This window comes from Rhipicephalus sanguineus, chromosome 5 (assembly GCF_013339695.2).
Source record: "Rhipicephalus sanguineus isolate Rsan-2018 chromosome 5, BIME_Rsan_1.4, whole genome shotgun sequence".
NCBI classification, from domain to species: Eukaryota; Metazoa; Arthropoda; class Arachnida; order Ixodida; family Ixodidae; genus Rhipicephalus; species Rhipicephalus sanguineus.
This window is the reverse complement of record NC_051180.1, coordinates 169,968,115-169,989,134: the sequence shown is the minus strand read 5'-3', so window position 1 is coordinate 169,989,134 and position 21,020 is coordinate 169,968,115. Positions and strand designations below refer to the sequence as shown.

Sequence of the window (21,020 nt, the reverse complement as noted above, 5' to 3'; positions counted from 1 at the left end):
GTTCAAAATAAATAAAGACAGAAAATAAAAAAAAAGCGAGCGGCAGATGGTGTGAAAAAAAGTCAAGAGGCACTGCAGAGCGGAAGGCGGACGCTGGGGTGAGCGGACAACACTACTTCTTACACGTAGTTTCTGCCCTCAGTTTTACTTGCAAATAAGACTACAATATGAAGAATGAAAACACAGAAAGACAGAAGGTCACAGTTACATTATCGAATAACTACGAATATTCGCGAATAACTTACGGACATATCTTGCGAAACATAAATTGCGTATTTGTACAGAGGTCAACACGCTTGTCTAGAACTCCGAAGCATCGGGCTCTCGACTGCAGGTGTGACATCTATAAATAACACGTGGTTTCGGATAGCCCACATCTGAGCATGCGTGGCCCCAATGACGCGCTTGCCTTGCATTTTCTCGCCTTGCTTGTCGCTGGGGCTGTTGGTGATGTAGCACCTACACGAAAAGAAAGATTACGGGCGATATATCTGCAATGGGCTGCGCGAATGTTGAATCCGCTAACCGAGGATAATCTTGCCCCATAGCATGCATCCGGCGCTAAGGAGGGGGGGGGGAGGTGATTTCCCGCATTTTCTTTTTCTTCTCTCTATCTCTCTCTCTCTCTCTCTCTTTTAGCGGCGCTACACGAACTACAGCGCTTCTGACACCCAAAAGAGTTGAGCCGCGACGATAAACAAGGAGAGAAAATGCAAGGCGGACGCGTCATCGAAGCCGTGCATGCTCAGATGAGGGCTATCTCAAACCACGTGTTATTTAGAGATGTCACACCTGCAGTCCAGATCCCGACATTCCGGCGTTCTAGACAAGCGTGTTGATGCCTGTACAAATGCTCAATTTATGTTTCGCGAGATATGTTATGGGCTTCCTTGGCAACCAATACAAGTGCACTTGCGAGGAACCACTACGCTATAAATCATTGTAATTTCACTGAGACCCCGAGGAAGTGGATCATGCGCTTATGGGCTTCCTTGGCAACCAATACAAGTGCACTTGCGAGGAACCACTACGCTATAAATCATTGTAATTTCACTGAGACCCCGAGGAAGTGGATCATGCGCTTATGGGCTTCCTTGGCAACCAATACAAGTGCACTTGCGAGGAACCACTGCGCTATAAATCATTGTAATTTCACTGAGACCCCGAGGAAGTGGATCATGCGCTTATGGGCTTCCTTGGCAACCAATACAAGTGCACTTGCGAGGAACCCACTACGCTATAAATCATTGTAATTTTTGAGAAGTAGGGCAGCAGGCACTGTGCCATTTTTCGTCATTCTGCGGAGAGCGTTGGTACCTGCTAAACGCATGTAAGGCATTATGCGCACTTTTTTGATGCTGTGCCTGATGAAGATGAAGAATTATGGCAGAGCCCTTTCTAATGGGTTCGAAGCATTGAACAACCTACTCATTGCGCAATTCGCATTGTGTGACGCCTCGTTACAGAATTCGCGTTGTGCGACGCTTGGTGCTTATTTTACTCTTCTACCACGCTATATTACATATACTAATGTGGTTCCTTCCCGACATGAAGCCTGTATAGGACCTTTTTGCAAAGCAGTTTCAAGCACCGGCATGGCTGAGAGGTTGAATACTGGGCTCCCACGCAGAGGGCCCAGGTACGAACCTCGTTCCATCCTGGATTTTTTTCTTATTTCGTTTTTTTTCTTATTTCGAGCGATACTGGTTACGGACACCGGCGGCGGCGGCGGCGGCGGACAACTACGGCGCCAAAAACGGCCGGTGAAATGATCTCATAACAGCTTTCGCTGTAAAATTCCAAGCGACTAGGAGTGGTTAAAACACGGGTCGATGTTAGAAGTTTGGCTATGGTTCTTCTTTTCTTTACATGGTGTGCACGAAAAAAGATTCCTATAGTATTTCAACATACTGAGCGGTGCCTCACAGATCACCAATTTTAACATTACACAAACATCTGTATGATGAACAGCCTTCCATCCTTATGAAGACTGAATCGTCTAAGTTGCCTGATGACTCAACTTGCTGTGTGCCTTCTTATTGCCGGCATCTTTCTTGCAGGTGAAAGCTGCTACTGGTTTGCAAGCAACGAAAGCCGGATGATGTACTTCCAAGCCCTTCGACACTGCAAGTCGCTAAACGCGAATCTCGTCACTGTGCTCACGGAAAAAGAACAAAGTGAGGCTCCGTCATTTTTCTGGATCATAGAGTCATCGGAGAGGACACACGGTATCCTACATTGGCACGAGTTGACTTATAACATTCAATTAACTGTCAGGATATTCAATGAAAAATGATTTATTGATTTCATTGATTATGCAGCCGGTTTTTTTTGAGAGGATGGTATTGTTGTGGCACCTGGCGGAGCAAATCAGAACGACGCGCTTCTTTCTACGTGGCCTCAGAGATCCGCCTCGGCAGTGCAACGAACCGCAATGTTAATTCAAGAAATACAACAGGGCCCGCGAACTGCGACGTGCAAGTGCCACTAGCAGACACCTCAGTCAAGCATTATGGTCGCCTACAATTTTTTCAACGAAAGCGCGCAATGACTTACATGGCCCTTTAATAGCCCAATATTTCTGTAATCTCAAAGGGATTTGATTCATATTTTTGAGGCTTTCAAAATAACCTCATACATTGTAGTGACGCAGTTTAAAAAGATGCATCATTTTTTTAACGACTTCAATGGATTGTTAAGGAAGCAATCTTACTACGCGGCTACTATAGATGTGTAACAATGCCGTAACAGATCTCAGAGGCAAAATGGTATTGTGAAAGGGTCCTTCAGCGCTACGACGGGGGTTAACATCAAATGATTTCAGTTGATCCTTGCGTCATGGGAATTACAACGCTGACTCGAGAATAATTTTTTCACAGTAGTCACATGAGTGCATAAGTATTAAAAGTTATGTGCGCACTTCGTATGTTATTGTTGTGGGCATCTCAGTCTAGTTTCGAAATGAAATCAAGGGAACGAACAACCACGTGACGTTCGTTTAATAAAGCGGTAGTTTAGAAAACTAGCCACCAAGCGTAGAAATTTGATATTTATTCCTCTGTGTAACGTTTAATAACGCTGATTGTGGGTTCTCACAGGGTTTTTTTCTCTCCCAACAGAGTTCTTGTTGAGCCGTCTTAGTGATGCAACAACCAACCTATGGATTGGCCTCGACCGTCTTCCAAACAAAACGTGGGCGTGGACGGATGGTAACCCTGTCACTTACACCAACTGGATTATTGGCCAGCCTCGCCCCAAAGGCGTAAGACTGTTTATCACTTCTACCTATTTACTGCATGTTATGCAAATCAGAGACAGAGATAGAGAGAAAGAGACGAAAAGTAAAGGCAAAGGTGTTAACCTTGTGCTAGGAACCGTTGTGCAACACCATACATATAGGTGGATACATGTGGGGTCGACATAACAAAGAGAATTATGTAAAATAAAACGAAAATGAAACAAAATACAAATATTGGAAGGCCTTTTCAATCCAAATCCCAAGGTAAAACTGACGTCACCACGATTTTGAATTAATAGTATGCGCGTGCCCTCTTTCACGGGGGATAACATGTGAGTCACCAGGTTCAATTTATAATTTGGCGTCGTGCCTTGTATACGTGATTTTTTTCTAAAAAACAATAATTTCACAGCTTTAATTTTTGCGGTTAAATGGATATTGAATAAAAGCAATAAACTAATAGGAACGGACACATTGTTCTTTAAAAAATCAAGCCATATCCACGAAGTGAATGATGGTTGAGGAGCTGGCTCGGAGTTAATCGGGTAAACCGTGAATGCCCCGTACAATTTCTCTACTGCCATATAAAGACGTCACACGTTCTTATATTAGCGATTGTGGTCAGGTTGTTGTCGAACCACAAGCGGTCGCAGACCTTGCAGCTGTGGCCGAGCGTGTGGTCGAGAAAATCGCGCTGGACGCGCGAATCGGCGCCACCAACTTCAGGTAGCGACCGCTTTCGGCGCTTGGCCGCTGCATCCCACGCCCGTACCTCTTCGAGGTTTTCTTGCCGCCGCTTCCGCGCTGCTTCGGCTTCACGGGCTTGTATCTCGGGCTCCGCACAACGCTGGCGTCTCTCTGCGGCCTCGCGAGCTCTCACCGCAGAGTCTTGGCGGCGAGCCCGTACTGCTGCTGCCTTGCGAGCCCTTCGCTCTACCGCCTTGTCTTCTTCGTTCACGTTATTAGTATCGAAGCGCACTGCCGGAGTGGAGCGAGCGCCGCATGCTACAGTTGGCTATGCTATATGTGGTTTTGCCTGCGTTAATATCATCATCAAGGCGCTCGAAGAACAAGAGGAAGAAGACTTCTCTTTCGCGCTAGCTGTGCCTGTAGCAGTCGCCTCTGGAACTAAGGCTACGCTTACGGCGCGGGACTTTGCCCCAGCTTAAGAAGCTGGCGAGCCAGCTCCTAAAATGTGACTGTCGTTAATAGCAGAATCGCAAGCTTAATAATAGAGGAGAAAATGAAGACCCACGTCTCACTGTTGAATCTCGCGCCGAAGTCATGGCACGTGGCATCCTGGCTTCCAATATTTTCTGCGCGTTGTCACGACACTGGGCCAACATAATTCCCTGAAACTTGGTACGTTCGGTCTATGGCGCCCCCTGAGGACGATGAACTTCATTTTCACCGAATGAGAGTTATGTAGGCCATAGCAAGAGGCGTAAATATATATTACGTCACAGCGAGTTCGTGCGATAACATCATGGTAGCGTCCGCCACCAGCATTTTCTTTTTGTGCGCTTTCTCGATCAGCAAGCATGTTCTCGCGGGAAGAGCGGCACTTTTGGTATTGTGAAGGGGTCATTTATTAATCCAAGAAAGATCGTTCTTCTCTTTAGTGTCTCTTTGAAGTGCTAGGCATGAGTTTACTCCGGACAAATGGCTTGTGCCCTGTTTCATGACAAACGCAGAAACAGGTGAAGTGATGGTTATTGAAAGCACATCATTTATCGAAGGACTTCGCGTCTGCCTTCGTGTTCTACGAGCGACTTCCAGCTGCCATGTAATAGCAGAGACTCGCCAATCACCCTTTTCACTCGTCAGAATAATAAAACATGCTGCCATTTTTTTCGCCTGCAGACGCAACAAAAACACCACCCATTGGCTCTGGAGATATTACAAAGGGACAAAAATACTGCTAATAAAGAAATACAGAATAATCTCCACATATTGCAAAGAAATGAATTTTGGAATTATGAAGTTGGCTATCCTCCGAGGCTGCTTAATATACCAAACACCGAATGGTCAGTAGGTGGCATAATCAGAAAAAGAGACATGTTCATTCGAGCTGCACAACAACTAGCGCTTTACCACATATACATGCGGTATCCAGGGTACATACTAGAGCACTGCACGGGCTCGGGCCTACCCGAAAACCCGGGCCCGGCCCGGCCCGTGGGCCGGGCCGGGCCGGGTAAAGTAGTTTTCACGGCGGGCCCGGGCCGGGCTCGGGCCTGAAGCTCCGGGCTTAGGGCCGGGCCCGGGTTTGAGGTGGCGGGCTCGGGTCGGGCCGGGCTTGAACTTTGCTCTATTCTTAAAGGGTCCCAAAAGTGAAACACTGAATTGGTTTAGACCGAAAAAGTGTACTCTTAGAACCCAAACGTCATCTATTCCACCATCAATGAGTTTACTAATAAAGGAGAAAATCAAGGTCAAAGTTCCATTTTGAAATTTCGCGCTGAAATCTCCGCACGTGACGTCACGGATTTCAAACTGTATTCGTCGTATTTTGGGGACCTTGGCTCAACGAAATTTCCAGAAACTTGGTATGTTAAGTCTGTTGAGACCCCTCAGAGGTCCATGTACAGTACTCACGGATTCAAACGAGACATCAAAATATTTTGTATAACGATGGGTATGTGCAATTGCTCAGGATAACCACGTCATGTCGCTACAAACATGGTCTCCTAAGTTAATGTACGCTATGATCTACGCGTTCGAGTCAAAATTACTACAATATGACCCGTAGTGAGGACGGTGGGAACGATATTATATGCATTAATTAGCCCTAAATTGTCCTATTTCAATCCGTGAGTACTGTACTTCATTTTTATCCACTATAAACTACGTAGGGCCCAGTAGATGCCGTCAGAATCTATGACGTCACGGCGTTTGATGCGTGAATTTCTAGTTGGCGTCGTTACCTGTATTTTCCTGCGAGTTTTCTCCCTTACCAAGAGTCTTGTTGTGGCGACCGTGGTGCTTTTGGAATGGTAAAAGAGTAATTTACTGGTAATAGAAAATTCGTTTTTCTGTTTAATGTGCCTTGTTCCGCATACGCTGTGTATATATATAAGTCCCACATTTTATCTCGAAAAAACGCTTTTTTTATGTGGGTAAGCTGTTTGGAGAAGATTATGAGGGATAACTACTTAACTGCTTTTGCTTCTTGCATATGAGCTTCTTGAATTATCTGAAACGGGCGAGCTAAAAGTAAATAGGCCAGGCGCTTATATGTAACATCTCGCCATTCCGTTCTTTAATTGCTTTCGTTATTATTTTATATCCCGAATGTTACTCTGTAATCGCAGTAATAAATGTAGTATAATAAAATTATGCATCGCAAGAGCAATCACAGAGCTCCAAAGCGGGGAAACGTTGTTGAAAGTTAGAGCCCCCCTCTAAAACGAAAGGACTGCACGGAGTCTTGATACATAGAATCCCTATAAAGGCACATTCCTTTTCTGTGACTCTGTGATGGCTCCCAGTGGTCATGTGGCGCGAGATGGACATGCACAGCCTGCTTTGTGTGCCCACATTGTTAACGTCTGAGCTTTCATCTTGTTCCGCCATGTCAGGAGTCTCAAACTCACCTAAGCTAACGGGCCGCATTCACAAAAATTTACTCCCACAAGGGCTAGGGCAATGACGAAGATAGGAGCGTGGGAGGGGGGAACAGGTTTTAAAACTACCGTCATTTCACAGCAGACCTTTCCCATATCTCATATACGGGATCATTTCTGAAGGGGATTTGGCGGCAGGAGTCCAACAATATATCGATACCCATTGTTGCAAAATAGTGCGGAACGCAGCAACTTGGAGCGCGCCAGACTCTATCGTAGAAGAGGAAACCCAGGGGCATCGAGGGCACGTGCACGTGGCCGGCGCAGCAGTTCGCCTTTAGTATTACCATTAAACGGATGTCTCTCTTTCACGTATGGGGAACACGTCATTTCGTATCACCCATAATGACTAAAGTCTGGACGCCGGTTCTGCAATATAGCTTTTGTTTAACGATTATGTATCAACACACGGTGACCGCAGGGGGTGCCTCACGAAAAGTATGCTTTCGATCTGTGATGCCTGTATAGCTCAAGAGCATACTTATAAAGAAAAAAAAATGGGATGAAGGCATTCATGTGCGGGCGGAGGGCCGCTAGCGAGAGGTCCGCGAGCCGCGTGTTTGACGCCCTATATAGTACGCTATATAGTGCGAGAGCTACATGATACTGCCGCAACAGCGTTGGAATGTGCAGGAATAGAATAGGTCCATTAAACAAGACGTGAGGTGAAGTATATTCGCTTGACGAAATATCTGGCTTGAAAAAGGACAATGACAGATTCCGTGCTGGGTGTTGTCCCCTTACCTCGAACCATATGCATCGAATGGATAAGCTTCGAGAAGCTTAGTCGCGCCTTTATTACCAAACCCGAACGAACTCCGAAAATATATCGAAATCGCTTCGTCCACCTCCTACCAGTCCTAACCGCGTAGCCCAATGGCCACATTCTACCGGTACAACATCGCTGGGAAGGCATAAGCCATTATAATACGGAAAAAAATGAGCACGGTGCAAACCGTGCATAACGTATAGACTGCTGAAAATCAAGGAGAGGCCCTCAAAGAGGAGGTTTATAGATGACATTGAAGAGAGGCACGACGTTAGGGAACAAAAGAAGTGAAGGGATGAGCTGAACAGCTATGGTCATTCTGCAGAGGTCCACAAAGACATCCTAGATTTGCTCCAGTGGTGGAAGTCAAGAACAACGACTGCCGACGCCTTCGCAATTGGCGCCCCGCCACGGTGGTCTAGTGGTTATGGCGGTCGACTGCTGACCCGAAGGTCGCGGGATGGAATTCCGGCAGCGGCGGCTGCATTTTCGATGGAGGCGAAAATGTTTGAGGACCGTGTACTTAGATTCAGGTGCACGCTAAAGAACCCCAGGTGGTCGACATTTCCGGAGCCCTCCACTACGGCGTCTCTCATAATCATATCGTGGGTTTGGGACGTTAAACCCCACATATTATTATTATTCGCAATTGGCAAGGCAGATGTGGGGCGCCCGTGCGGCCAGCGCGAGCAGTGCAAAAAGCTTTAGCGCTGCAGGATATGTGATGCAACAGCGCATGGCGTGCTTAAAAAAGGAATCTCTTGATACTTTTATTTTTCGCACAATAACATGTGAAGAAGTAAACTATAGACTATGCCATAAGAAACTTAAAGACTGTATGTACTAGCAGTCGTGTGGTATATGAAAACAATTGTATGACAAATAGTTTTTTTTTCTTTCTTTCGGTGGCTTATACGCATACACGTGGTGCACGTGGTTTCATACCTTTACCAATAGATTAGTGTATTTACAACAACGGTCACAAATTTGGTTTTTCCCTTCTGCTTCTCTAGTTGTGGCAAGGTGCTACAATGGTGAAGACAAGTGCTACATATCGAGAAGGGTGCACGATTGGCTTTGTGGTTAGAGCATGCTCTAAATTTCAATAGGCTATAGAGTGCAATAAAAACAAAGTGAAGTGAGCGTTTTGTTGTCTGCCAAGCCAATCTAGAACACATGCTCCGTGTTACGCGGCGGCGGAGTCATCACGCCGTCCAAATGGGAGGCTGCTATTACCAGCTCCGCGCTAGAACAGTTATATGGGCAGTCCAACGGGCCCGCGAAGCAGCAAAGAGACTTGGTCTTTCTGTTCCGATGTCGGAGCGGCGCGCAACGTGCTAGAGCGCGTTTCGATGGACCATGATAAAGTTTATCCATCCATCAATCCATCCTTTGTTGTTATTGCGCTCCCTATCGAAACTGAATTCGTGCTGCAAATCACTTTCGTTGCTACAATGTCTGCTACAAAACGCCCTTCATGATCCCCAGTGCATTTGCAGAAAAAATGGGCACAGAATACCTCTGCCGAACAATCAGTCATTGTATCCAATATGTCCGCTCAACTGTTTACACAGTGAGCCCCTTTTTACAATAAATTACCGTATGTTGAAGTATAATTGTTAGCGAAACATACGCCAGCAAAGCGTAGATATTTGCCACTTAAAACACCTTGCTGTCAATTCCATGTTCGGGTAACACCACCTAGATTACTGGGTCGGGCCTCAGTCGGGCCTGATCTGTGGTCGGGCCGGGCCGGGCCGGGTAGGCGAAATTTTTTCTCGGGTTCGGGCCGGGCCCGGATCTCATTTTGAGTAACCGGGCCGGGTTCGGGCGGGTAAATTTGAAAGAGTTCCGGGCCCGGGCCGGGTCCGGGCCGATAATTACGGCCCGTGCAGTGCTCTAGTACATACATGTCTCCAATATTAAAACCTCTTCGACTTCAGCATTTATTATACCACATGCGAATATGCTAGAATCATTTAAGTCATCTCGGACGACGTGGTCTAAAACCGCTCAGCAATTCGCTATTCTGTGTGCTATAAAATTTATAAACTCTACAGCGGATGCGAGAAACTGGGTGGTTTTCAGCGGTTCACAGGTCGCATTAACATCACTTTCCAGCACAAACACGACGGTAATCAGGAATAGTGCAATATACGAAACACTTAAAGAGCCCACTAAAGCAAGGCAGGCGAAACATGAAACAAAATTCCAGTCGATAGCTGGACATTGAAACATTCCTGGTGACACAGTTGCCGATGAAGCGGCACGAGATGCACATCATAAAAATGTTACGGTTTCTCTACTAATCTCTTAAAATCAATTGTGCGGCTTTATGAAGACAACATCTTTCCAAATGAGTAAAAATACTTCGTTTGACCAAAGTTCAAAGAGCTGTGATTTACACCACAGTGATCCGCTCGTTGAAATCGAAATTATGCTAACTCTAGATAGAACTAAAAGAAACACTTATTCACAGGTTAAGGCTAAGCACTGCCTACACAAAACGTCTTTTACACAGAATTGGCACAACTGAAACTTCCAAAGTGAACGTGCATTGGCATACTGAGATGCATGTCACCTCCTTCTGGACTGTTCACATCATCGCACACCCAGACGCCGTCTTAAATCGGAACTAATTTCATTAGACCGCTGACCGTTCAGTATGAAGAAACTTCTGGGCCCGTGGCCAACCAGAACCTTACCGACGTACGCTCTAAAAATGTTGAAACGCTTTCTGGAAGACAGCGGCACTGCTGATAATTATTAATGAATTTATGTTCATATCACATTAAGTCATTTATCGTGCGTCCTACTTTTTAAATGAATTATTATATCATACTTACTATATTCATATACTGATATCTACGACGTGTTGACTTATGCTGCCATTATGTGCGGATTCATCTCCTTGATGACCAGATGTGTGGAGTGTTATGTGGCCCATATGTGCAATTCATCTCCATGAGGGCCAGATAGAGACACTATCAGAAACACTATTAACTGCCTTTTGGACACTTTCTTTGACGTTATGATGGCGTTGTTTGATACCGGTGTGTGCGTTTTTTACATGTCCGTGCCCGTGTGTTTATCTTTCATGTACTACTACTGCTTGCATGTTTATTTCTTGTGTTGTATGCTCGATCCACTCAAGAGCTAAGCAGTAGCCGGCGCCTTATTTGTGCGCCAACATCTCCTTTTATAGCATATCGATAACAAATCCGATTCGATAACTTGTTTGATAAAAAGACATGCTATATAAGCAGCCTTGCTTCTCTTCAATAGCAAATCTGCAAGACGGACTCGTTATATTTTCCTATAAAACTGTAACTACATTAAAAGCTCCTGCCTCAGCATTAGCGAGATGTTCTCAAGAGCTGGTAGATAGCGTGAGAAATCTGATGTGAGCGGGAACACTTGCTCCGTATTTCTTTCGGGTAATACAAGAACACGGGTTCACACATGAAGTTCTCTATGGCACTACACAAATGCCTGGAAAAAGAGTTGGTGTAACAAGTACAGGCCAAGATATTCTTGATGGAGAAAAAAAATTGAGGGTAACTCCCTGCAGTGACCTTGCAATTTTGTTTGTAAAAGTGAGTAACTGGATGCCAATAACCCAAGTGCCCTTGGGAAATTGATAACTGTCCCAAAAATTGGCCGCGTATCCGTGTGCTTCGCCGCAAATGTCGTCGAAGGACGATAGAGGAGGCGCTGCGTGAGATATGGACGCCATCTGGCAATACGTCAGGAAACCGGTGGCAGCACCATATCGTCGGCAGAGGGCTTTTCCGTGCCTAGCGTCACATTTTCAGCGCAACCGCATTTTCCGCGCAGCCTAAGAAACACTAGGGCTTTAGAATTATGTATCTATGTATTTTCTTGTAAAGGAACACACCATCTAATTATTATGTATTGATATAGCGCCTCAGATATGCATAATATTTGCTTTTTTGATCGACAATGTTCACAAGTATGAACGCAGCTACCAGTTAAAGATGGTTGGGCGTTGAGCAAGTGGTTAAACGTTGGCCGCATGGCTGAATCGTGTGACAGACGGACAAACAGAAAGGCCGACAGACAGACAGACCAAAATTTCTGCGTTTAAGTTCCCGAAGAAAGACTATCGTCTTTAAAAAAGAACGAACGAACGAATGAATGAATGAAGCCCTAGAAATCCTTGAGTGGCACCGATAAACTGGCCCGATATAAAGGGTAGTTTAATGTATGACTGCTGTGACGTGATGTTTTCTAATAGCCTTAGTATTATTTTTGTTTCAAGAGCATTCTGTCTCAATTAAAAGGCTTGTCACCAAATATTTCGCAGGAAGAGTGCACCGAGATACTGACAGGCACGCTACACCCGGGAAAGTGGAACCAGGTTCGATGCAACGCCAAGAGAATGCACGTCTGCGAAAAGAAACAAGGTGGGACACTATCGGATACTTATCGCTGCCTGGGCCTAATAATTTGAGTATTCCACTACCCTAAATGGCGAAAAAATCAGAAAATATAGAATGAAACGCCACATTTATGCCTCTTCTTCTAGTTTTGAGTGAGGAGCACTTTAGGGGCCCGGCTTATCGTTCATATATACATATCATGTGGCGTGCACACGCTCACTGTAAAGCGCTCAATACAGGCCATAACAAGGCTGGCAATGCTCAAAATGGGTTAAAATAAACGATCAAGGTCTAAAATAATATAATTAACAGAAATAACCCAGAAGTAATTCTAATAATTAGGTTAAAATTGCTAAAAGCATTTCGGAAACATGCGACTGACTCCGGCGACGCGCAAGAGAGGACGCCACCGCCTCACCGAGCTAGCGAATCATGAGCGAATGACCCTCCCCATGCGTTTCGCGGGCGCTGCGTTGCTACATCTGAAGGGGGAAACAATCTGATGGAACTCGCTGCAGACGACGGGTATCGCAACTGCCGTAACAAGCAGGAAGTCGATAAAGCTCAACAACAGGTAGCTCACATGTCGCACACCGAGTTTGCGAATCTCCCTAAAAAGATTCTACTTGTGCCGGGGAAACCCTACATGCTTACCTCAAATGTTGGCGCCATCCACGCCTAGGTGAACGGAGCAGTGGGGCTCTACGAACGGGAATCGCTGGGTGCCAGTGCTACGCACTTCCTCGGGTTTCACATTAGTGGAGCTGCCATATGTTTTTTCTTCTTCAACTTCTCTCTAAGAGACGCTTTCCATAGTGACAGAAGGCTTTCTCTCTTAATGATCGCAATATCGTATCCGCAAAGAATAGGGCGCCGTCGGTTTAAAGAAAGAGGCAGCACAAATACACTATCGCAAATAATTGGTTCGCATATTCCACATAAGCTTGATATCCTATCATTAGAAAACATCCAAGAAATGCTTTAAGAAAACTTAAAGAACGAGAACGAGTCGGCATATTATGAGACGTCTCTGTATGTCGAATATCGCAGCACATACTGGACACAAGTTACCACTTGGCCAGTGTAATGAGGGGGTGCCCTCTTATGAAGATGACGAACAGTGTGCGTCAATCTTGCGGCACTGTTGCGATTGTGTGCACCCAATATAAGAGTCTGAATATACCAAGACCTTCAATCCAGCAACCTCCACGTTTTCCTCCAGATTTCCTCGCGGCCGACGAAAAGCGCCAGATCGTTTCGTTGCTCCGGCTACTGCTTACGACTAACGCCGTGCTTACGTTCGCCGTTCTTAATAGATGCGGTATGTGACAGCATCAGCACTCATCAGAGAGCACTTTTTCGTGTCATGGCTGAACGAGACAGCTTTCGCCTTGTGTTTGCAGGCACAGATAAACCGGCTTCAAAGCTGCATCGCGCATGATAACTGATAACTGCTTTTGACAACGGTATTTTTTATTTGATTACGATGACAAATACATGTTAGACAGGTAGCACGTGCGCGTCATCGATTCTCAGTGAACGGACCGATTGTGCTGGAGCGTGTTCTTTGTAGTTTGTTTTCGATTGTGGAGTTTTACAAGGTAGAGTTTGGCGGGATGCTTTGCGCGCGTTTTGCTTCACTACACGCGCATTTTTCAAGAATTTCATGTGCTATCACTGCCAAATTCAGATGGGTGGCCCAAATGTCCTGAACAAATGCCCCCTTCGGAAAAAATCCTGTATCCACTCCTCTGTGCTATTAAATGTTAACAAATGCTTCAAGTGTGTGACACTTTTCGTATGAAACTGAAAAAAATGCTGTTCCGGCAAACGTGTTACATTCGACCGTGGGTGTGCTACCACTCGTTACGCGCTAAGATGGTTTCGCAAGCGTTCAGTCGGCTACACAAAACTGCCTTGCTGCAACGGCTTGTAACTCAGGAGCCAGGAGGCCCCGAAAGCGGCCATGTGAACACGACTATTCTTGGCGTATTCTGTTATTTACGAGCACATGTCGGAAGGACATTCAATAAAATGCTAGCTAATCGCCACCTACTTCTTGGAGCAACTAACACTTTTCATGTTCACTTTTCAGGCGCATATGCGGAATTTTCTTACATTTTAATCGTGCGGCAATTCTATACATAACATACGTCAGTGACTACTGCAGCAAAATATGCTTTATGTCAAAATTAAAAGAGGACAACGCTTTATTTAAAATTAGATGCACAATTCATCAGGTCGACATAGGCTATACCTTATGAAATACGCTTTGAAATGGGTCAACAGCACTTTCTTAACGTCATCGCTGTGCCTAGCAGTGCGCTAAGCAGTGCCTAGCAGTGCGCCTGCTCCCAACAATCCTACACTACACGCGTTGTATTCAGACAGCTAACAACGCTTTATTCGCTACACTGAAAACAAGCACAAAATTTATAACCTCGCGCAGAGCTTCATTCTTATCGACGACAAGCTTACATGCGACTGGGTGACAAACTTGTAACATCTTCTCGTTGTGACGCTGTTCTTTACACGTAATAACTGTCACTGTGATAACTAGGGAATGCTGGTAACGTGTTCAGGCCCTTACGCCCCGATTGCCTACTATCAAAGCAGACGCAAGCAAGAACTTATAGCAGCGACAGCAATACGATTCGGACACAAGCCTCCAACATGGCGCCGAATCGGTAGCTTTGTCAAACCTCCGACATATGGCAGCAATATTGCTAAGATCTATTAATTCCATTAATGATCACTACAACCTGCAGCATGACCTTCAAACATATGGAAAAGCCTCTTATCCCTTCCAAATGTAAAATTGTATCGTTCTCACGCAAGCGCACAAATTCTTTATTTACAAAGAGCTTAAGTAATACTATTTTGTCACGTTCCACTGCCTACAAGCACTTTGGTATGAAACTCACCCCTAACCTATCACGGTAATTATAATGATATCTGAGGTTTAACGTGCCCAAACAACAATATGATTATGAGGCACGCCGTTTTGGAGGGCTCCGCAAATTTCGACCAACCTGGTGTTCTTTAACGCGCACTGACATCGCACAGTACACGGGCCTCTAGCATTTCGCCTGCGTCTAAATGCGACAGCCGCGGCTCGGATCCAATCCGCGACCTTAGGATCATAACCTATCTTGGTCTTCGCATATTACCACAATCTTCGCTACTGCACCAGAACGATTGGTGTTCTGCGGCGCAACTTGCGTACTTCATCTGCTGGCGTGTGCAGATTCACATACCTGCTGCTTGTATGCCCGCAGTTAGGATTTGCATCCGCTGTATGGTCAACTTGCCGAGAATATCATCAAAGCTGTTTAAGCTGGAGGTTAGGCCGTTCGGTGTGCGCAGAAAAACCTTTCTTAGCGATGACGTACGTCACAACGCGTAGCCTAGCGATGCCTTGGAGGAAGGAAAGGAGGAGGAGAGGAGAATAGATCTGGAGAGGAGGAGGAGAAGAAATAAGTATAACGAAATAAAGTACCTTAGCAAGGTGGGATTCCAGCCCGGGTACACACGTGGTCCAAAGGCGAGCGTCGTAACCACTCGGCTTTCCAGACACGGTGACAGAACAAGCATTCATGGGAACGTGATTGCGTTGCTATGGGCTAGAGAAGGAGATAAAGATAGAGAAAGAGAGAAACAAATAAATAAAGAAAAAAGAACCACACACAGAAAGAGAGAGAGAGAGAGAGAAAGAAAGAAACAAAGCGAGAGAAAGAAATCATAGCATAGCCATGTTCAAAGTATAGTATAGTAAAGGGGTGGGAATAGGAAGTCAGTCTGTTGAGAAGAGAAAGCAGGAGGGGAGAGGGTAAAGCATAGCATAGCCATGTATACTACAGTACAGCAAGAAGGGGGGAAATGGAACTGAGGGTCAGGAGGTGTGGTGTGGAGGTGAGGAGGATGGAAAGGAAGAGCGGACGGCCACTAGCTTCGCTGCTTCCAGTCTTCACGCCAGTAGTGCGTAGCTGCGCCAGTTTCTTTAACCCTTTAATGCCTGAATTATGAAAGCGCCGAAGAAAAAAAATGTGTTTTTCATCTTTCAGCTTTAAATAGCAACCTTAACTTAAATCAGCAGTTGTATTATCCCAAATGCTACTTTAATGCATACTTTTAGGTATGTCGCGAATTCGCGACAACCGGCACTTAAGCCAATGGTAGCTGAATATAGGAATATGTTCAGTGCAACTCAAGTATGGCATCGCCGCATCAATGAAGCGGGTCTGTTGAGGGCGACGTAACTTGGCGTCGTCAGTGTTGTTAAATGCAAGTTTGCAGAGGCGTAGCCAGGGGGGGGGGGGTTGAATCCCCCCCCCCCCCCCCGAAATTTTTCGATTTTGCATGCGCATATATACACGTACACATACAAACGCACGCACAAACATAAAAAAAGGATGATTTAACTCCCCTCCCCGAAAAAAATTTCTGGCTACGCTTCTGTAAGTTTGACTTCATTGCCTCCTAGAAATCACAAGACATTGTGTCGGCCACTGTGTGGACCCTAGACTGCGCGCCGCCCAGAGTAGCCGACATCTTGGTTGTCAACAGAATGACATGAAGGTGACGGCACCGAGAAATAGATCTAGCCCGCTACGAGACAGAGCCAGTCCTTTGTTCGGATTTTACTACGTCGCAAACAGATTGCTCTGCTGAACGATGAGATCAATGAAGGTGTCAGAGAAAATTCCTTGAAATATTCAGTAGGAGCTCGGACAGTGTCACATTGAGGAAGATCGGTTTTCAGTGTAGGATTTCCCGCTGTTCTTGACAGTATTCTTTTTTCCACCGCACTGCATGTTTCAGAGAGGCACTAGCTTGGTTCGTCTACCACATCTTCGTCTTCAACCTCACTGCTCGATGAAGACACTCGTGATTGAGCATGAGGATCGGGATCGACATCGTCATCTTCGCTGTCACTCAGACAGCTGTCGTTACTTTTGTTTTCAGGTGGCAAACGCGTGCGAAGCCTTTTTTCCCCGTGAATGAGCGGACGTCCATCACGAACATGTCTTACCGGCGTTCATAACTGACTGACTCAAAAGCCGGATGTCGCGAATTCGCGACACACCGCAGAAGCGAGCATCGCGCAGGAAATAGCGTACTTCAAAACAACGCGACATGTCGTGTGCAACCTCTTGTATGCGTTCACACCGAAAAAATTTTATAGGAGATGGAAGTTATGTCCCTCGGGTAGAAGACAACGAAGAAGTGAGAGCTGTTGCACGTGCCTCCCGCTCTCCGGCAACTGATACACAACACTGGGTTCCAGCGTGCCATACCTTACATGCGATGGCGCTAGATGTCTCGTGCTGAAAGCTACGTTCACCGCAAATACGCGACAGCAGCCGTTGAAGGCAGCAACGCGTTTTGTGTTACTTGGTCGGCGTCTTTCGGTATGTCGCGAATTTGCGACAGCCGGCAGTAAAGGGTTAAGTATGCATGCTTGAACGCGTAAAGAACAGAGCTACCGGGTACAAAACTCGAAATTATGACCTCCAGTATCACGCACATTAAGATCGATTTTTCCTTACAGCCCCTAGACATGAGTCCCAACGCTGCTTGGCTCAGTCTACTTCACAAATTTGTTCATTCCGATAAAACCATACATAGCAGCCCTCGAAAGACCCACCCATGCGCCCTCAAGACTGCATAATCACTCCAGCTTCAAGCGCATTTTTGATAAGACTACTGCTTTTAATTTATCCACTGAACCACGTGCCATCTCATACTAGAATGGTCTTCCCGATGAATTCTTCTCCATAACCGATCGTAAAATGTTTCGTGAGCCTCCATGCGCACTTTTTTCGTTATTGACTGTCTTTTGTTTGCTGTTATGCGTGTGAATTCTGTGCCTTATTTTTCTTCAGCCAAGGTCGAGTTGTGTTAAATTTCTTTTTTTGCTGTTTGCATTATTCAACTTTGCTGATTGTTGCAATGCCCCCCTTACCGAATGCCCGACAGGGCCTCTAAGGTACTTCTTAAATAAAAAAAATTAAAAACAGCTGCGCATTCTTGTTGCGTCCTACAGCACATATCAAACAATTAATTACGTGTTGATGTTTGCAGACAGGTCGCTTCCTCCCCAGCCTTCGGCAAAGAACAGTTCTCGATGCGAGCTGGCATTGCCGGGATCATTCGAGTACCGGCAGTCGTGCTACCGCATGGGTTTGTACCAGGACTGGGACCGTGCTGCAGAGATCTGTCTAGCACAGGGAGGGCAGCTGGCCGACGTGAGAGATGTCTTTGAGGACGCCTTCCTCTCAGTCAAGTTCAATTTTCGTGGTGGCCTGTTCTGGATCGGTCTCCAAGACGCGAAGGTGAGCTACAAAGCCTGATACGTAACGGAAGTGTAAGTGATCTTGCGCCGTATGTTCCAAAATTAGCCGCCATGGCTAGAGCGGCGTTGGCTAACAAACCAAGAATTACACCTGTACAAATACCCGAGAAAGTGGTCAGCGGAACGGCCGCTGTCGTTGTTCATTCGGTCAAGCATAGCACACATGATGCGAAGATTGTGGGCTCGAGCCCTACCGGCCGTATGTCGTCAATTCGTCCACCTTAATTTTGAGTCATCTCGTAATTGTTACAGCACGTTAAAAAAAAATTATGGCAGCTTCGCGCTGGTGGAGCAAAGAGCGAAGAAAGGGCGCAGGTGGGTGGCCTTCTTTGTTTCTCTTTTCTTCTTCATTTCTCCTCTTTCGTTCTCTTTCTGTTTCTTGTATCTGTTTTTGCAGCTGTTGCTTTCTATTTCTATCTTTCATTCTCTATTCTTTCTCTTTGTTGGTCTTTCTATCTTTATTTCTCTTTGTTCTCTTTTTTTCTGTCTGTCTGCTTCTCTCCCTCTTTCCTTGTATCTCTTTATTTCTCCCTTTCTGTCTGGCTCTCTGTTTTTTGTATCTCTTTTTGTGTCTGTCTCTTTCTCTTTCTATGCCATTTTCGGTCTTCCTATCTCTTTCTTTCTCTCTCTTTACTTTTCCCTGTCTTTCTCTTTTGGTCTGGCTCTCTGTTCTTTCCATCTTGTTTTCATGTCTGTTCCATTCTATCTCTTTCTCTCTTGCTGCGTCTTTCTCTGCCTATCTTTTTATGCCTTTATTTCCTTTATTTGTCTATTTCTCTCTCTATTTCTCTCTCTTTCTATCGCTTTCTTTCTGTCTCTCCCTTTTTCTTTTTTTCTCTCTCTCTCTTTCGGTGTTTTATTTTTCTGTTTCTATTTTCTCTTTCTTGAGAACTCTTTCTTTACCTCTTTCTCTCTTTTACGTATTTCCCGTTCTCCACTTCGCCGATCAGAGTTTTCGTTTAACGACCACACCTGCTGTACTTGGTAATTTCTTTTTCTTTCTTTTTATTTGTGATATAGACTTGCCCTTAAAGCATAATATTTGTTGTGTATATTTGCATTAAATGTGCGCCGCGAAGCCGGTGTTGCGTATGAAGTGAAGAAGTGTCTTGTGGAATGTGTTGTCATGTATCCATCGGTCATAACTGGTTGTGTCACTGTAGCGAAGGCCAGCTTGCAGGAGATGACGGGAGCGTTCCGACTGTAACTCTTGGCATGTCCATATAAAATGGTATGCACCTGCTTGCATCACCGCAGCAGAGCAGTACGGGCATGTAGCACCCACTGGTAAATGCGGTCAGTTCCATGTTTAGATGACAGCCATCTATTCCCTTTCCACCTCAACCCCTAAATACACTCCGTGCCCGTAAAAATGTTGTCCGGCAGGATACGCACGCTCTTACCCCAACGTGTGACTGCTCTCTCCCCCTTGACCTTATTAGGGCGGAGGAAGTCGTGCTTAGGAGGCTTCAGGCAGGGGTGGCACTCACTCGGTAGTTGGGCTTGCGCAATTCCTGTGGCACACACCCACCTGAGGTCTTCTGCGGACACCCAAGTTTTTACGGCCGGCCTAAACATTTCCGGTCCTAAAACTACAGATAACGCTCGCTATACTTTCCCTGGCTTGTTTGTGGGCCTCGTTTGGGCGTGTCTGAGAAAAGGACAACCTCGGTCTATTCCTCATTTTTTTGTGCATGGAAGGAATTCACTTGTGAAAGAGGGGCTCACCGGGCAAACCGCGACTGATAAAAACAGCATATCCACGGGGTGAATGATGATGAGTGGGGCGAAGCTACGGAGGGAATCATCTGTAAACCGTGAAACTCTTCCGTGAAATGCGCCCAGTACATAATATAAAGAGTGCGAAACATCGTGTATATATTAAACATCAAACTTTTATTGTACTGTTGGTTTACGTGGTCCCTTCATTATCACTTGTGATCGGTGAAATGCAAGGAAGAAGTCCGCTCCCGAGCGAAAGAGCGCCAAGAGCGACCGCATTCCCCGCTCGCCCTGTGCGAATTAAAGGCAAGGCTAGAGGGAAGACAGGACGCGCGTTCCACGACGCGAGGTCGGTAGCATGCCCAACGAAAGCCAACGGAACGCGATCGTGCAAGTGCTCCGGCTTCGCATCGCCTCATGGTTCCATTTAGCGTCCCAAAACCAAATATATTGCTCAAGGTGTGCCTTGCGTTTTTCGTAGAAATAATTTCCTTATCATGTACATTAAGACGAAAAGTTGAAAGCTCACTAGAGTGTATCGCCCGCAAAGTATGTCTTTTAGTGTGATTTAACTCTCGTACGGCAGGGTTCTCGCGCCGTTGCCGGTCCACCTCGCCCGTTGACGATCGGGCGAGGTGGCTACATGCAACTACTACTACTACACTTTAAGAAAAACATCTGGCGTTCTTTCGTTCTGCTTTTACAAAACATCTGGCGTCTTTCGTTGGTTTATTTCATCAATCAACGGCGTTTTGAACAAAATTTTTATTGTTTAATCACGCACAGGAGAAATCTCACCAGGCACTACCTTGGAGGTAAACAATGGCTGCTAATGGCAATGAGAGACAGAAGAAGTCGGCTTTTAGCTAACACTTACACTTCTACTTCTACTAACGTTTCCTACTGG

The 21,020-nt window shown here is 45.7% G+C and overlaps 1 protein-coding gene across 1 annotated transcript in view; it reads left to right on the top strand.

The window, feature by feature from the left end:
• LOC119394428 (macrophage mannose receptor 1) overlaps positions 1–21,020 on the top strand; it is a 74,315-nt gene that overhangs the window by 21,046 nt on the left and 32,249 nt on the right. The window contains exons 3-6 of the mRNA XM_049415780.1: positions 2,061–2,177; positions 3,120–3,262; positions 11,961–12,060; positions 18,121–18,371. Of these exons, the coding sequence (XP_049271737.1) occupies positions 2,061–2,177; positions 3,120–3,262; positions 11,961–12,060; positions 18,121–18,371 (611 nt within the window). The remainder of the gene's footprint in view (positions 1–2,060; positions 2,178–3,119; positions 3,263–11,960; positions 12,061–18,120; positions 18,372–21,020) is intronic.